We start from the raw sequence: 18,216 nt of genomic DNA on the forward strand, positions 1-18,216 counted from the left end.
GAAAAAAACTATTAAAGCATTAACAACCTTTACCAGTCTTCCCATCCTATTTCTTAAACATTTTCTTAATACAGTTATTTATCTATTATATTTACACATAAGACATTACTGAGGACAGTGAATGAGCAAACTTCCTCCTTCTAAAAAACCAGAAACCAATCATTTTGTAATCTAAACTGCTAATTGTATTAACATATAGTGAACTACAAATTCTTGGTTATAAATTTCTGTGATTTTTAATTAAAACCTTTGGGGAAACAATACTACTTACCACAGTTTTGCTCATCACTCAAATCCCCACAGTCATCATATCCATCACATACAAGGCTGTAATTAAGGCACTTGCCTGTGTGACAGTGAAACAGATTCTCACTGCAGTCTGTAAATAAAAGAAGCCACCAATGTGTCATCAGAGCTGTACAGAATGCTATTGTAGTACAATATTTAACAAAAGCCAATCATGGAAGAGATACCTAATGGTAACCTGGTCCACACCTATTGTTTTATAGGTGAGGAGAAGGTGGCACAAAGAGATACTATGACTTGTTCAAGGCCACTTAACAAGTGCTGCAGAACCAGGAATAGGACCCTCTGGCTCCCAAGCCAAGTGATTTTATCACTTTCTGATGTGTTTCTCTGACTTCCATTTTATGTCACCTGAAAGATCCTTGATTGTCAAAGATGAGAAAAGACATTCTCAATTCACCATCATTCCTAATGAAGTTCCTGTTCATGCAGAATAGACTTCAGTGACTCTTACGTTTTATTTAGAGTTGAAAGTCCAGGTTTGCCAGTGGTAAATATAAACATAACAAATAAAATAAGTCATTTAGATTATAGAGTTGTTATTTCCTTTCACATAAACATTACTGCTAAAGCCAATTGAATGTTTCATAATGTGATCCTCAAATAAGCAAGTACTCTCCAAAGACTACAATGGAAAAATGAGAAGTGGTATGTAATCTCAGGACGCTCATAGTTTAATGTTGAAATACGCAATATTCAGAGGAAATGCTTTTCTGATTTTATAAGAAAATAAAGTCTTGTCCTTGGGTAAACCAGAACTCCTATCCAGGTTCTTCCATCTACTAGCTGTGGGACTTTTAGTGTGTTATTGGTAATTCAAGTGTAGGAGTCTATGAACTGAACTATGAAATTGGAACAAAATCAACCACTTACTAGGGTTTGAAAGAAGAGTTTAATAAAATAGTGTGTGTAAGACAATTCAATGGAAATAGAATGCTCTTTTCAACAAATGGTATTGGGACAATGAAGGAGATAAGTCAGGGTTGTGGAAAAATTAGAAAGAGGCAAATCTTCTTGGAAGGCTGGAAGGTTTTGCAAAAGCCTTGGGAGGAAGTTAGGGCCTAATCTTCTTACCATGAGCTAACAGCAGAGAACAGATAAAAAGGGAAGGTAGGAGTGTTTATCTAAATAGCTTGTTTACTCATGTGGTCCTAAGAATAATCCTTGATCTTTGATAGGTGCATAACTGCTCACCACTCAGGGGGTCAGCAATGTGGTTTTTTTTTTTTTTTAATTGTTTTGTTTTTACAAAAAATACCTAATTTTTATTTTTAATATATATTTTGTTGCACTTTAGGTTCTGGGGTACATGTGCAAAACATGCAGGATTATTGCATAGGTACACACATGGCAATGTGGTTTGCTGCCTCAATCCTCCCATCACCTATATCTGGCATTTCTCCCCGTTATCCCTCCCCGACCTCCTTACCCCATGCTGTCCCTCCCTTATTCCCCAACAACAGACCCCAGTTTGTGGTGGTCCCCTCCCTGTGTCCATGTGTTCTCATTGTTCAACACCCATCTATGAGTGACAACATGTTATGTTTGTTTTTCTGTTCTTGAGTGAGTTTGCTGAGAATGATGGTTTCCAGATTCATCCATGTACCTACAAAGGACACAAACTCATGATTTTTTATGGCTGCATAGTATTCTATGGTGTATATGTTCCACATTTTCCTTGTCCAGACTATCATCAGTGGGTATTTGGGTTGGTTCTGGGTCTTTGCTATTGTAAACATTGCCACAATGAACATACATATGCATGTGTCTTTATAATAGAAAGATTTATAATCCTCTGGGTATATACCCAGTAATGGGATTACTGGGTCAAATGGAATTTCTATTTCTAGGTCCTTGAGGAATCACCACACTGTCTTCCACAATGGTTGAACTAGTTTACACCCCCACCAACCATGTAAAAGTGTTCCTATTTTTCCACATCCTCTCCAGCATCTGTTGTCTCCAGAATTTTTAATGATTGCTATTCTAACTGGCATGAGATGGTATCTCAATGTGGTTTTGATTTGCATTTCTCTAATGACCAGTGATGATGAGAATTTTTTCACATGTTTGTTGTCCTCATTTATGTCTTCTTTTGAAAAGTGGCTGTTCGTATCCTTATATCCTTTGCCCACTTTTGAATGAGTTTATTTGTTTTTTTCTTGTAAATCTGTTTTAGTTCTTTGTAGATTCTGGATATGAGCCCTTTGTCCGATGGCTAGATTGCAAAAATTTTTTCCCATTCTGTTGGTTGCCAGTTCACTCTAATGATTGTGTCTTTTGCTGTACAGAAGCTCTGGAGTTTAATTGGATCGCATTTGTCTATTTTGGCTTTTGTTGCCAATGCTTTTGGTGTTTTAGTCATGAAGTCCTTGCCTATGCCTATGTCCTTAATGGTTTTGCCTAGGTTTTCTTCTAGGGTTTTTATGATATTAAGCCTTATGTTTAAGTCTTTAATCCATCTGGAGTTAATTTTAGTGTAAGGTGTCAGGAAGGGGTCCCATTTCTGCTTTCTGCACATGGCTAGCCAGTTTTCCCAATACCACTTATTAAACAGGGAATTCTTTCTCCATTGCTTGTTTTTGTCACGTTTGACAAAGATCAGATGGTTTTAGATGCATGGCATTGCCTCCAAGGCCTCTGTTCTGTTCCATTGTTCAATATCTCTGTTTTGGTGCCAGTACTATGCCATTTTTATTATAGCCTTATAGCATAGTTTGAAGTCAGGTAGCATGATGCCTCCAGCTTTGTTCTTTTTGCTTACGATTGTCTTGGCTATGGGGGCTCTCTTTTGGTCCCATATGAAGTTTAAGGTGGTGTTTTCCAGTTCTCTGAATAGAGTCCTAGGTAGTTTGATGGGGATAGCATTGTATCTATATATTACTCTGGGCAGTATGGCCATTTTCATGATATCGATTCTTCCCAACCATGAGCATGGAATGTTTTCCATCTGTTTGTGTTCTCTCTTACTTCCTTGAGCAGTGGTTTGTAGTTCTCCTTGAAGAGGTTCTTTACATCCTTTGGTAGTTGTATTCCTAGGTATTTTATTCTCTTTGTAGCAACTCTGGGAGTTTGCTCATGATTTGGCCCTCTGTTAGTCTGTTATTGGTGTATAGGAATGCTTGTGATTTCTGCACATTGATTTTGTATCCTGAGACTTTGCTGAAGTTGCTTATCAGTTTCAGGAGATTTGGGGCTGAGACAATGGGGTCTTCTAAATATACAATCATGTCGTCTACAAACAGAGAAAGTTTGACTTCCTCCTTTCCTAATTGAATACACTTTATTTCTTTTTCTTGCCTGATTGCTCTGGCTAGAACTTCTTCCAATACTATATTGAATAGGAGTGGTGGGAGAGGGCATCCTTGTCTAGTGCTAAATTTCAAAGGGAATGCTTCCAGTTTTTGGCCATTCAGTATGATATTGACTTTGGGTTTTTCATAAATAGCTTTTATTATTTTCAGATACATGCCATCGATATCTAGTATACTGAGAGTTTCTAGAATAAAGGGCTGTTGAATTTTGTTGAAGGCCTTCTCTGCATCTATTGAGATAATCATGTGGTTTTTGTCTTTGATTCTGTTTATGTGGTGGATTACATTTATAGACTTGAGTATGTTGAACCAGCCTTGCGTCCCCAGGATGAATCCTACTTGATCATGATGGATAAGCTTTGTGATGTGCTGTTGCAATTGGTTTGCCAGTATTTTATTGAAGATTTTTGCATCTATATTCATCATGGATATTGGCCTGAAGTCTTCTTTTTTTATTGAGTCTCTGTCGGGTTTTGGATGGTATTGGTCTCATAAAATGATTCGATAAGGATACTCTCTTTTTGTTTTGTTTGGAATAGCTTCAGAAGGAGTGTTACCAACTCCTCTTTGATATCTCATAGAATTTGGCTGTGAACCCATCTGGACCTGGGCTTTTTTTGGTTGGTAGGCTATTAATTGCTGCCTTGACTTCAGCCCTTGTTATTGGTCTATTCAGGATTTCAACTTCTTCCTCGTTTAGGCATGGGAGGGTGCATGTGTCCAGGAATTTATCCATTTCTTTCAGGTTTACTGGTTTATGTGCATAGAGTTGTTTGTAGTAATCTCTGATGGTAGTTTGTATTTCTGTAGGATCGGTGGTTATAACCCCTTCATCATTTTTATTGCATCTATTTGATTCTTCTCTCTTTTCTTTTTTATTAATCTGGCTAGTGGTCTGTCTATTTTGTTGATCTTTTCAAAAAACCAGCTGCTGGATTTACTGATTTTTTGAAAGTATTTTTGTCTCTCTATCTCCTTCAGTTCTGCTCTGATCTTAGTTATTTCTTGTCTTCTGCTAGCTTTTGAGGTTTTTTTATCTTGCTCCTCTAGCCTTTTCGATTTTAATGATAGGGTGTCGATTTTAGATCTTTCCTTGCTTCTCATGTGGGCATTTATTGCTATAAATTTCCCTCTAGACACTGCTTTAAATGTGTCCCAGAGGTTCTGGTACATTGTGTTTTCATTCTTGTTGGTTTCAAAGAACATCTTTATTTCTGCCTTCATTTCATTGTTTATCCAGTCAACATTCATGAGCCAGTTGTTCAGTTTCCATGAAGTTGTATGGTTCTGAGTTAGTTTATTGATCCTGAGTTCTAATTTGATTGCACTGTGGTCTGAGAGACTGTTTGTTATGATTTCTGTTCTTTTGCATTTGCTGAGGAGTGATTTACTTCCAATTATTGGTCAATTTTAGAGTAGGTGTGATGTGGTGCTGAGAAGAATGTATTGGATTCTTCTTCAATGCTGTGGATTTGGGGTGGAGAATTCTGTACATGTCTATTAGGTTTGCGTGGTCTGGATATGAGTTCAAGTCCTGGATATCCTTGTTAATTTTCTGTCTCATTCATTGTCTAATATTGACAATGGGGTGTTAAAGCCTCCCACTATTATTGTCTATTATTGTATGGGAGTCTACGTCTCTTTGTAGGTCATTAAGAACTTGCTTTATGTATCTGGGTGTTCCCATATTGGGTGCATATATACTTAGGATCATCAGCTCTTCTTGTTACATTGACCCTTTTACCATTATGTAATGCCCTTCTTTGTCTCTTTTAATCTTTGTTGGTTTAAAGCCTATTTTATCAGAGACTAGGATTGCAACTCCTGCTATTTTTGCTCTCCATTTGCTTGGTAAATCTTCCTCCATCCCTTTATTTTGAGACTATGTGTATCCTTGCATGTGGGATGGGTTTCCGGAATACAGCATACTAATTGGTTTTGACATTTTAATCCAATTTGCCAGTCTGCGTCTTTTGATTGGGGCATTTACCCCATTTACATTTAAGGTTAATATTGTTATCTGTGAATTTGATCCTGCCATTTTGATGCTAGCTGGTTGTTTTGCCCATTAGTTAATGCAGTTTCTTCATTGTGTCAATGCTTTTTACCATTTGGTATGTTTTTGGAGTGGCTGGTACTGATTGTTCCTTTCCTTGTTTAGTGCTTCTTTCAGGAGCTCTTGTAAGGCAGGCCTGGTGGTGATGAAATCTCTCAGCAATTGCTTGTTTGTAAAGGATTTTATTTATCCTTCACTTATGAAGCTTAGTTTGGCTGGATATGAAATTCTAGATTGAAAGTTCTTTTCTTTAATGATATTGAATATTGGCCCCCACTCTCTTCTGGCTTGTAGGGTTTCTGCCAAGAGATCCACTGTGAGTCTAATGGGCTTCCCTTTGTGGGTAACCCAACCTTTCTCTCTGGGTGCCCTTAGCATTTTTTCCTTTGTTTCAACCCTGGTGAATCTGATGATTATGTGCCTTGGGGTTGCTCTTCATGAGGAATATCTTTGTGGTGTTCTCTGTATTTCCTGGACTTGAATGGTGGCCTGCCTTGCTAGTTTGGGGAAGTTTTCCTGGGTAATATCCTGAAGAGTGTTTTCCAGCTTGGATTCATTCTCTCCATCACATTCCGGTACACCTACCAAATGTAGATTAGGTCTTTTCACATAATCCCATATTTCTTTGAGGCTTTGTTCATTTCTTTTCACTGTTTTATCTAATCTTGCCTTCTTGTTTTATTTCATTGAGTTGATCTTCAATCTCTGATATCCTTTCTTCTGCTTGGTCGATTCAGCTATTGAAATTTGTGTGTTCTTTGTGAAGTTCTCATGCTGTGTTTTTCAGCTCCATTAAATCATTTATATTCTTCTTTAAACTGTTTATTCTCATTAGCATTCCATCAAACCTTTTTTCAAGGTTCTTAGTTTCTTTGCATTGGGTTAGAATATGTTCTTTTAGTTCAGAGAAGTTTGTTATTACCCACTTTCTGAAGCCTGTTTCTGTCAATTCATCAGGCTCATTCGCCATCCAGCCTTTTTCCTTTGCTGATGATGAGTTGTGATCCCTGGGAGAAGGAGAGGCATTCTGATTTTGGGTGTTTTCATCCCTTTTACGCTGATTTCTTCCCATCTTTGTGAATTTATCTACCTGTGTTCTTTGTAGTTGTTGACTTTCAGATGGGTTCTCTGAATGGACATCCTTTTTGTTGATGATGAATTTATTTTTTTCTGTTTTTCAGTTTTCCTTCTAACAGATCCCCTACTTGCCTGGAGATCATCTGCAGCAGCTGCAGAACAGTAAGTGTTGCTGCCAGTTTCTTCTTCTGTTATCTTTTTCCCAGAAAGATACCCAGCAGATGTCAGCCTGAGCTCTCCTTTATGAGGTGACTCTTTGGATATATGGGGGTCAGAGAGCTGCTTGAAGAGATAGTCTGTCCCTTATAGGAGCTCAAGTGCTGAGTTGTGAGCTCTGTTGTTCCATTCAGAGCTGCTGGGCAGGTACAGTTAAGTCTGCTGCAGTTGGAACTCATAACCACCTTTTTTCCCAGGTGCTCTGTCCTGGGAAGGCGGGGCTTTATTTATAAGTTCCTGATGTGTTCCTGCTTTTTTTCAGAGCTGCCCTGCCCAGCGAGGAGGTAGCCTAGTCACAGTCTGCCAGCAGAGGCTTTGCTGAGCTGGGTTGACAATGTTAATTACCCTCCAATGGTATTTACTTGAGACCTTTGTCATTTAATCTGTACCAAATAAATGCAAAGGCTGCAGGCTTATTGAGGCTGCTGCTGACTCTGGCAGGGGACCCTGGGCCAGAAACAGCCAAGCCTGTGTCAGAGTGAGTTTTTCATCTGTCACTAGGTCAGGGTCTATGGGTCAGACCCAGCAGGATAATACTTGAAAAATATTTGCAAATGATATATATGATAAAGAAATTTGGATATCCACAGTCTCTATAGAACTCATGTTCAACAATAAGATGAAAAACAATTCAATTACAATGGCCAAAAGACTTGAATAGAAAGTTTTCATGAAAGACATAATAATACAAGAAAAGGTGCTCAACATTATTAGTCATTAAGCAAAGGCAACAGTGGGAGCGAGAGGGTGGGGCAAAACAAAATTAAAAAAATAAGCTAAGGCAAATTAAAACTACAAGATGATATAACTACACATGCCTTAATATGGGTACAATGGAAAAGATAGATAATAGCAAGTACTGGTAAGGATTTTGAGAAAATGAATCTCATGGTGAGATTATAAATTAATAATGCCATCTTGGAAAACTGTTTGGCAGCTTCTTATGAAGGTAACTATAAACTTACCATACAATTAATTTGTGAATTTAACTCTTAGGAATCTACCCAAAAGAAATTAAACATATATCCACACAAAGATTAATATATAGATATTCACAGCAGCATTATTCATAAGACAAAAACTGAAAAAAAATCCAAATACCAACTGGAATCGACAAACAAAATGTAATGTACTCGTGTGGTGAAATACTACTCAGTGATTAAAAGGATGAAACTACCAATATATGTGACAGTGTGGATAAACCTCAAAAAGTTATGCTATGTGAAATAAATCAGATATGAAAACTACATATTATATTATTCATTTATGGAATTCCTTGAAAAAACAAATTTATAGAAACAGAAATCTGACAAGTAATTACAGTAGCTGAGGGATTCGAATTGGTGACTGACTACGAATGTGTGGGAGAGAAAATTTGGGGAGAGATGCAAACATTCTAGAACTGTATTGTGAGGATGGTCACATAACTCGGTAAGTTTACCAAAAATCAATAGATGAAATTTATAGGATGTAAGTTATACCTCAATAAAGCTGTAAAAATGTTTAAAATCGATATATGTAAAGAAACTTGCATTTCACAGAAACTAGATTTCTTAAATATATTTTTATTTTCCTTATTCAAAGTAAATTAACTGCAAAACAGTTTGCTTAAGGTTGTAGAAGGAATATGAAAAGTGGGCAGAATTTCAATAGGGTGGATGTAATGAAAAGGTTACCATATTTCAGGCAGAAGAAATAGCAAGAACAAAGTAAAGATGCAAGAAACTAGGGCACATTTGAAGATCAGTCTTCTTGGCTGATGAAGGCCAGAAATCAAGTAGTCAATGGTTCAGTCTTCTGAATTCCAGGTGATTATTTATCCTTGAGCCGCAGCCTGTATCTCATACAACCAGTGGCAGCCACCACTTTACTGTAAACGTCACACACTAGATGATGATTCATTATCCAAAGCCTTTGGCATTGATCATTTAAACCATTAGCGATGCCAAAATGTGACACTTATATATACATGAATCATAAATTTCTGTTTCAAAAAAGCACTCTTCCAAAAAGAAAAAAAAACTTCTTAACATTGCTAGAATTACATCATTTTAGGAATGGGATGGGCCTTTGAAATCACCTGTTGAGTGTCTTCATTAGGAAGGTGTGTATGTGCACAGGCACACGCATATATATGCATATGTCCACACTTATACCCATACAGAACTTTTAAGTACTCTTTATTTTTTGCTTCCCCCAGCCTGAATAATTTTCAAATAAGACCAGCTACCATAAGGGAAAATATAAGAACCAAGAAGTCCACACACTGGGGTCTGTTGTGGAGGGGTTAGGGGAGGGAAAGCAGAGGGTGGGGATAACATGGGGAGAAATGCCAGATATAGGTGACGGGGGACGGAGGCAGCAAACCACCTTGCCATGTAAGTACCTATGCAAGAACCCTGCATGATCTGCACATGTACCCCAGAACCTAAAGTACGATAAAATAAACATTAAGAAAGAAGTCCTAGCTATCACTTTGACAATGGTATTTTCTCCCATCCAGCGGAGGGCGCTATTTCCGCTGGATGGGAGAAAATACCATGTCAAAGTGATAGCTAGGACTTCTTTCTTAATGTTTATTTTATCGTACTTTAGGTTCTGGGGTACATGTGCAGATCATGCAGGGTTGTTGGTTCTCCTGCCCATAGGAAAGATATGGGGAATTTGTGCATCAAGATATATACACTACCTTGTGAAATTCTAAAAGATCTTCTTGATATTTCTGTCTTCATCTAAGTTACTCTCATGGGAAGTTTTGAGTCAACATGCTAGAATCAGCAATAGCCAGGGACATAAGCCTTCTCAATTTGACAAGCACTGCAAAGTACATGCATGCATTCACCCAGAGGACGGGGGACGCTGTTTCAGCATATTTTAAACCCTACGAATTAATTTATTTGTAAGCAGTACACTCACTTTTTTGGATGGTAGGACTACTAGGGAATCAAACACTCCTTTCAGAATCTGACAAACCCAAGAACACACCACAAATTTCTAAAAGTTTATTTGTCTTCTGTGAGACCCATTCCAGGACCCCTGGTAATTCATACTAAAACACTGCATTGGAGATATTTTTTAAATGAATGTTCTCATTTATTAAATTATTTTATAAATGGAGAGGATTCAGCTATTTTTTTAAAATCCTCATTGTTCCCCCAGGTGAGGATTCAACTTTCTACTATTATAATTAGCTTGGTTAGAAGCCATCAGAAGTGACATACAAAATGAGCTGCATTTGGAAAACAATTTGTTACCTCCCTAAGGTCTGCGTGATGAGTAAACACACAAAACCTTAACCAGAGGCACTGCAAAGCCAGAAATACATAGCAAATAGCAAAGATCACAGTGTCTCCTTTTATTGAAATAAATGTTTATTTGACCTGGAAAGGGATGTTGTCAGCGCAATATGGGGCCAGCAAATCAAAATTTGCAAAAGCTGCTTGCTGTGATTTTCTTGCTCAAAAACAAGCATAATTTTGCATGACCTAAGGTAGATGTTTTTCTAGATACACATTTTTTTCTTAAGGAAGGCTTGATACAAAATGTTTCTTCTGAAATTCTTGCATGTTAATATTGATTTCAGTTTGGTATCTCATACACACACTAATAATTGTTGTCTCTCAAAATTATCATTCAATTAAAGCAGAAAACTAACACACAGAAAGCTTTTTTCTCAAGGGCGTCTTTCAACTGTACAGTCTCTATGACTCTATGAGCATGAAAGTGTTGCCTCAACTCAAGATGCAAGTACGGATCCTCAGTTTCCACCCACAGAACATTAAAGACAGAAAGGACCAAAGGTTATTTCATCCAACCCTCTCATTCTGAGATGACCAGAGGAGTTATATGGTCTGTCCATGGTTGCTCAGCTAATTAACAGCAGAACCATGAGAAGAACCAGGATTTTGACTCTCTGAGTTCTTTCTCCTATTGACTTCTAGCTCTAGAAAAGGGTTTCTCAACTGCAGTATTACTGACCTTTCGGAAGGGGTAATTCTTTGTTGTTGGGGGCTGCCCTGGGCAGCGTAGTTTGTTTGGCAGCATCTCTAGCCTCTACCCACTAGATGCTAGTAGTACCTTCCTCCACCCCACAGTTGTGACAATAAAAAAAGTCTCCATGCATTGCAAAATGTCACCTAGAGAATTGAAAACCATGTCGCACAGTATACAAACATCACCTGAGTGTAAGGCCTAGCTTTAATCCCATCTTTTCCATCAGCTCTCTACACAATCCAGCTTCTAGTAATCCTACTCTTTTTACTAAAAGGACTCGTTGCTGCTACCTTTTTTTTATTGTTTACATACATTTTTTTTTTTTACTTTGTGATATTGCTTGTTTTATATTGTTTTAAAATACTATATTTAGGCCGGGCACAGTGGCCCACACCTATAATCCCAGCACTTTGTGAGGCCAAGACAGGCAGAGCACTTTGAGCTCAGGAGTTCGAGATCAGCCTGGTCAACATGGCAAAACCCTGTTTTTTTATATAAAATACAAAAATTAGGCCTGCCATGGTGGCTTACACCTGTAGCCCCAGTTACTCAGTAGGCTGAGGCTGGAGAATGGCTTCAGCTCAGGTAGTGGAGGCTGCAGTGAGCTGAGATCGCACCACTGCACTCCAGCCTGGGCGACAGAGCCAGATTCCATCTCAAAATAAAAAAACATATTTAATGGTTTCTATGTTTATATGTTAGTTCCCCAATTAGACTTAAAGCCTCGTAAAGAAAGAAACCATGTCTTAACAGTATCTTTCTATTTACTAATTATCTAGAACATGATTCACACAAGGTAGGAATTCAAGAATATTCAGTAGATTGATTCAGTATAATCAGATTGCCACTGTACAAAAAGGAAAGTTTGCAAACATATAATACTACTTCCATTAGCGTAGAGTGAGTTTTTTTTTTATTTTTATAATTTTGATGAAAATATTTCTAGCATTTACTTGCAGCCACATCTTGGTAGAAAGATTATTGTGGATACAGTCATTTCTGATGACTCAAACATCATTTGGAAAATCAATTGTGCTGTTTAGGCTGCCTCCATTCTCAAATAGCTTCACATGGTGCTGCTTTTAAAACTGTTATGCATATTTCAGTGTTTCTGTCTCCCTTACATGTATCAGCTAACATTTATCAGCTGTCCCCATGACTTCCAGTGATCATTCTCTGCACCTAGTAACGAGGTGCTGGGTAGAGAAGGAACAGCAAGATGACAACAGTGACAACAACAGTCACGAACACAAATCCTAGCGCTCTTTGAGACTTACTGCATGCCAGACATCGGTCTACATGCTTTATATTCAGTGAGTCATTATTGTGAACAATTTGAGAGATTTCACTATTTGTTGTTTCCATTGTACTACTGAAGAAACTGAGGCACAGAGAGGTTGAGTAACTTGCCTAAGTTATTAGAGGCACGAAATGGTAAGAACAAAACCTAAGGAGCCCGACTCAAGAACTTTTAGTGGTCATGACTACACTGTGCTACACTCGGCATATAATTAGATAATCACCAGCCTCAAAAATAAGTCAACCAATTTTACCCAAAATTCAGAGCAAATGATTTCCAAAAGTATTTGATGGTGGTTTTACGTGTCATAAAATGTGTGAACTTTGTGGCAGCTATTTCACTATGACAACGTTTTCCTTGAGTTGCTAATTTGTTTTTCAAATTAAGATATATTCATTTGCTAAGCACTGACTATGTCCCAGGTACTGTTCTAGGAGCTGGTTATAGGCTCAAAAGATTATAGACCCTCAACAACAAAAGAGACACCAGTCGCCTTCTAGCCTGGTGCTTCCAAGTCTGGCTGTCCCTTAGAATTACCTGGGGAGCTTTACAAAACTACTGCTGCCTGGTCCCCACCGCACACCAACTGAATCAAAATCTCCACAGGTGGGGCTTCCTGGGGAGGCCAGGGTTACTGAAGTGGTCTGCCTAAAGTCACAGAGGTAGACATTTCTAAAGTTTTCCTGATTTTTGAAAATTTTTCTACTACACCATAAAACTGTTTCAGGTATTTGGAAATCTTTTCATCCAACAAATAAGAAGAAATTGACAAATAAGACAAAACCGGTTAAGGGAGAAAGTCAGTAAGTAATCACAGATACCTGGAGTGCTCTGAAAGCCATAATACAGCAAAAACAGTCAAAATATTTTCCTGCAATATGAACCATCAGAGTATAATCTCACTAAATCTGAAATACTTTATGGACAAGGACAAGGACAAGTCAAAGGCAGCCCAGCTGACAGAAAACAGCATTAGATTTGGTACCACTTAAGACTGGGTTCAAATTTAGTAAATCATGGGCAAATTTATTCATTACCATAAGCCCCGTCTCTGCACCTGTATAAAAGCAGGTAGATAATACTTCCTGTGCTGGTAATTAAATCAAAGCATGTAGGTAAATGCTTCTAGCATAATTGATTAGGTAATTCACAAATTATAAGTCGCTTCTCTCCCTTCCTTTGAATCTGACTGAAAAGGAAATTAACAACTCAACAAACTACCCAGGTCACCTAATATGACCCATGTTTTATAAAAGCAGGCAAGTGCTTATCTAGAGATCATTTTTGCATCTAATCCACAGAAGCACAATCTCCTCTGGCAGTTCTCCTTGCCTTCCTGCCAGAACCTTAGGAACTAGGTATTTTCTTCTGCTCCTCACTGAGAATGCACAGCAAAACTTCCTTCTCCTGGGTATCTGTGGACTGCATTTACACTCTGATTCACACCCAAGCCCTAATTCAGACTTATACTATTCCTTCACCACAGGGTGGTGACATCAAGAGTGTGGCACCCTCCATAAACACTCATGCTGAAATGCCACAAGCACTGAACATTAAAGCTCAAAAGCAGATGTCCTTGTCAGGTCAAAAACAATTGCATATGAAGCCTTCAATGTCTGTGTTTTCATACAGAAGTTTTCTGAAGGGATATATTTCTTCAATGGACCAACCAGATCATTTTTGTGGTATATTCATGGGAAAAGTCCTTATCTATTTTCCTTAATAAATGCTTCAGCTCCTCAGACCTTGCAGAATAGTAACAGCTTCTTGTTCGGTTGTTGACTAGGAAAACTAACCCCTTCAAATTTAATTTTAACAAATGCAGCAGAAAGCACTTACAGGGTTCAGAGTTCAATGCGCAGTACAATTGAGGAACATATAATAAAACCATGTTTGGACACCAAAGAAGTTACAGGAACATGCAGAATTTGGACAATGCTATAACGTGGGCCACAATGAGAGAAAACCTAGAGATTCTACCACAATTCCCATAAATTGGATGTAATTACGTTGAACTATTTAAAGTTCCCTATTTTGGCTGCTTTGCACAGTATCTTCTGCCAAGCTCACAATAACACTTCCCAGTGTAAATACACAGCCTATAAAATGTGTTTTTATGTAAAATTGTGGGCCATAGGTTGTTTTGAAAAGAAAATTCCAAGTTGTAAAACACAAATGTCTTACTAAAAAGAATGTTTCCTGAAATATGTGTGGCATAACTAAAGTTCCACGGGATGCTAGATATTAGGCAGAATAAAAAATGCATGAATAAATGAAGGTGAAGATTCACATGAGAAAATAATTCTGAGGAAATCCAAAGTTAAGCAAATGTCCTTTTTTAAAACTCCAGGATTTCTCAGAACCTCTAATATACAAATGTGTATTCTAACCCTCTAAGAAGTAGATCTGATAGAGAGTATTTCCCAAAGTTAGTTTTTTTCAAGCATTATTCCAGACTCAGGTACTATATGAAACACCAGTTTGGGAAACACTGACCTGAAATGTTACCATGATAAACTGCCATTCAGTAGTTCTGCCATTCAGCAGGACAAAGGAACATCCTAATTCATCAGATGAAAGATGAGTTGGTCCATTTGGCAAACAGACCAGAAGAATCTTTCGATTCTGATCAGTATTCTCAAGCACTTGTAACATCTTGGCAGTTCCCATAAGGGGTGAAGTACAGCTCTTGCCATACTAGCTGTGGCTGTTTATATACCCATAAAAAACCATTAAAACACTTGCATGTAGTGTTCTAATTGCATATAGTTCTGTCAGATTACACAATGTAATTATTGTTTTTTTTAACATACTAGGGGTCAACAAATAATACGCTGGCTTTATTATAAAGTACTTCCTCAGGATGGCTTTCCCATTCTTTCCAGTTTGTAAGTGCAAAACAACTTGAAACCTGAATCTATATGAACAAACCACTGGCCAATTCAGTCAAAATGACTAATCAAATCAATGGGGAAGAAATTGAGGGCACATAAGGCTGAATCTTCTGATTAGTGGATTTTAAACAATTGTGCCATTGATTATCTCCAGGTTTGGAGGAAGCAAAAAAAAAAAAAAAAAAAAAGAGGCTTTGTATTCGCTGTGTCATGAATGTTAAGAATCATTAGAGTGAAAATGTTGCTATAAAAATGTCCATTTCAAAAAACACTGACTTTTACACTCATAAACAAAAAGGAAAATTCTCACCCAATCAAAATAAACCAAAGCCTTCCAATTTTAAGCGGCTTTGTGCAAAAACACTGCAATCCCTGTTCTGTTCCAATGCAGCATTAAGCTGTTGAGTTCCTTATAAACCATGCCTTTGAAAGGTGTGCAAACATGCTTCTGTCACTCTGGAGGAAGATAAACACGTTGCTCACTTTAGAAAGGCAAACCAAAAGCAGTCTAGCAAACGCCAATGATTGTCGGGATTTGACAATGTAATAGTTTTGGTTTCTAGGCCCCTGAATAGAATTCCTGTCCACTCAGACAAACCCCGAACAGCTTGTCACATACTGCAATGAGCCTCGTCACTCCAGTCGTCACAGTCATTGTAGCCATTACACTGCAGTTTCCTGGGGATGCAGATTCCAGTGGCACACAGAAAGCTCTCACCCCCTCCACAGAGCACTAAAAAAAAAAAAAAGGGCAGGAATAATGTCAGAATAAGATTAGTTTTTTTTTCTTTTAAGATTACAAGAGATAAATAAACAGAAAGCCTTCTTTTGCTATTCAACAGATTTGTTTCCGAATTCCCTCAGTTTTATTGTCACCATTTTTCCTTTGGCATCCTAGAACATTAATTGATAAATTACCCGGAAATAACACAAAGAGTGCTTGCTTGTCTGAGGAAAACAGGGGCTAATTCACCCGTGGGCTTGCAGAATGAGGAACCCATGTTCAGAGAGCAAGAGGGTCACTTCATCAATTGCACAATTTATGTGGGGAGAATACCAAATGGAAGCATTTTTCTAAATAATTAAAAATTATTTCAAAGTAAAGTGCTACGAATTGAGCTAACATTTAAAAAGTCTACCTTTCTAAAAAGCTACTCTATGTACCACAGAGAAAGTTCCAGTAAAACAGAGTCAGTAAATGGACGTGTGCTTGAACATAAGCATAGAGACCTGGTGCCCTGTATTTGAAACATATTTACTTGCCTTAATGAAAATGCCAGTTAAAATGTCAGAGTCTATTTTGGCATAAGGAATGGGAAACAGCATTCTCTAACAATATTTTTATTTCTTTTTTCTTAACACAGTTACCTTTTTATGTTTTTGCTTTAATATTTTGCTGTTCTTTTTGTTCTAAAATGCAATCAATATTCAACTGCTTCAAAAATTACAGGAGACAATAAATTTAAGACAAAAAGAAAATTTTTAAGGAAGACTATTAATAAAAGGATAAATCAGCTCAACAAAGTGTATTTAATATAAAAAAGTTTAATAATGTGCATCAAATGCCTCTTAAATGTGCATAATCTTTGACTCAGCAGTCATTTCTCGGCCTTCATAAAAAGGAAATCATTATGAATACGTATTTTACGCTTAATGATATTCCTACCATCATTGTTTAAAATGAGGAAACTATGAAATAACCACTATGCAATATTAAGGGATTCATTAAATAAATTCTGATACCACCATAATAAGGAACAATATTACAGCCATTGAAAAAATATATGGTAGAAAATGCTTAATGTCCTAGGACAAAGTTCAAGCTACTTTAGATGAGAAAAGACCAATTGGTCCTAGAAGACAAAATACAATTTGGCATGAGGAAAGGTATATTAACTTTAGTATTAGCATTAAAGTCACTTTTTTTTTTTTTTTTTTTTTTAACTGTATTGTAGTCTATATTTTACAAATGTTCTTACAATGATGATGTTTTATCTATTTAGCTGGGAAAAAAATAACTTTTTTATGAGCTTCTGTTTCAGATAAAAGAAGTTAAGTAGAACTTTCAAAAATCTCCTTCTTTCTCTCTCACCTTCCACCAAAGCTTGTGTATGTTTGTGGGGTGTGTGTGTGTGTATTGGCTGTGTGGTCAGTTGCCCGGTCACTGCCACCATTCCCTGCACTATGTATTCCTTGATAAGATGAACCTTGTTGACTAGTTAAAGGGAATCCAGAAATATGGAACATTTTAATTCAGCCATAGAAATAGAGAAAAGTACAAGATGAAAATCTCCAGGCAATGAAGCCCATGTCTGTTATACTTCCTATCATGTTCCTGGGACCCAGCAGATTGGTTGGCGCTCAGAAGATTCTCAAATATGTATTTCCCACGCATGTTCCTGGGACCCAGCCAGTGGCTAGCACTCAGGAGGTTCCTGATTCAATGGAAAAAATGTCTAAATCTCGAATAGAACAATATATTGCCATAAAGCAGAAAAAAAATTAATGAATTATTTCCCAGTGTCATTAAGGAAATCAACATTTCAACTCATTGAACATTAAGTATTAGTTGACTTGGCCTCTTATGATGTTACGTCATGTAACATCTTCACAATATCAACAACAAAAGCCCAATTTTCCATTATATTCCATAATTTCAGTATCAGTACAAATTACATCTATCGATTTCAAATGTCAAAATATCCAACATGTTTAGTATGGTGTCAGAAGATTCAGCACAGGAGTGCACTCCTATAGCTACAAATACAGGCTTCTAAAGGATACCAGGAAACCAGATCTAAAACGAAAAACCAAAATACTAAGACTTTACCCATCCAGTCTGTACAATATCCTCTCCCTAGGCTAAAGAGAAAGTTTGAAAGAGGTGTTTATCCTATTGTGAGATTGTTTCTGTATTATACCAGAGAGAGCAAAAATTCCATATGTCTGCATTTTAGCAGCTGCAATGCTTTACAAGAATTATTGCATTCCCCACCTATGGCTCCAATGATTCCTCAGGAAATGGAGCTGAAAGCTCAACATTCAATAGCTCCTAACCTC

At 37.4% G+C, this 18,216-nt stretch overlaps 1 protein-coding gene across 1 annotated transcript in view; it reads right to left on the minus strand.

Moving 5' to 3' along the window:
• The window catches only part of CORIN (corin, serine peptidase), a 256,114-nt gene that overhangs the window by 83,964 nt on the left and 153,934 nt on the right, over positions 1–18,216 (minus strand). Inside the window, exons 6-7 of the mRNA XM_032274329.1 lie at positions 15,776–15,889; positions 272–379 (exon numbers count right to left, since the gene is read on the minus strand). Coding sequence (XP_032130220.1) covers positions 272–379; positions 15,776–15,889 — 222 coding nt within the window. The remainder of the gene's footprint in view (positions 1–271; positions 380–15,775; positions 15,890–18,216) is intronic.

Source organism: Sapajus apella, unplaced genomic scaffold (assembly GCF_009761245.1).
Source record: "Sapajus apella isolate SASKATOON/1434 unplaced genomic scaffold, GSC_monkey_1.0 scaffold5, whole genome shotgun sequence".
Lineage (NCBI taxonomy): Eukaryota > Metazoa > Chordata > Mammalia > Primates > Cebidae > Sapajus > Sapajus apella.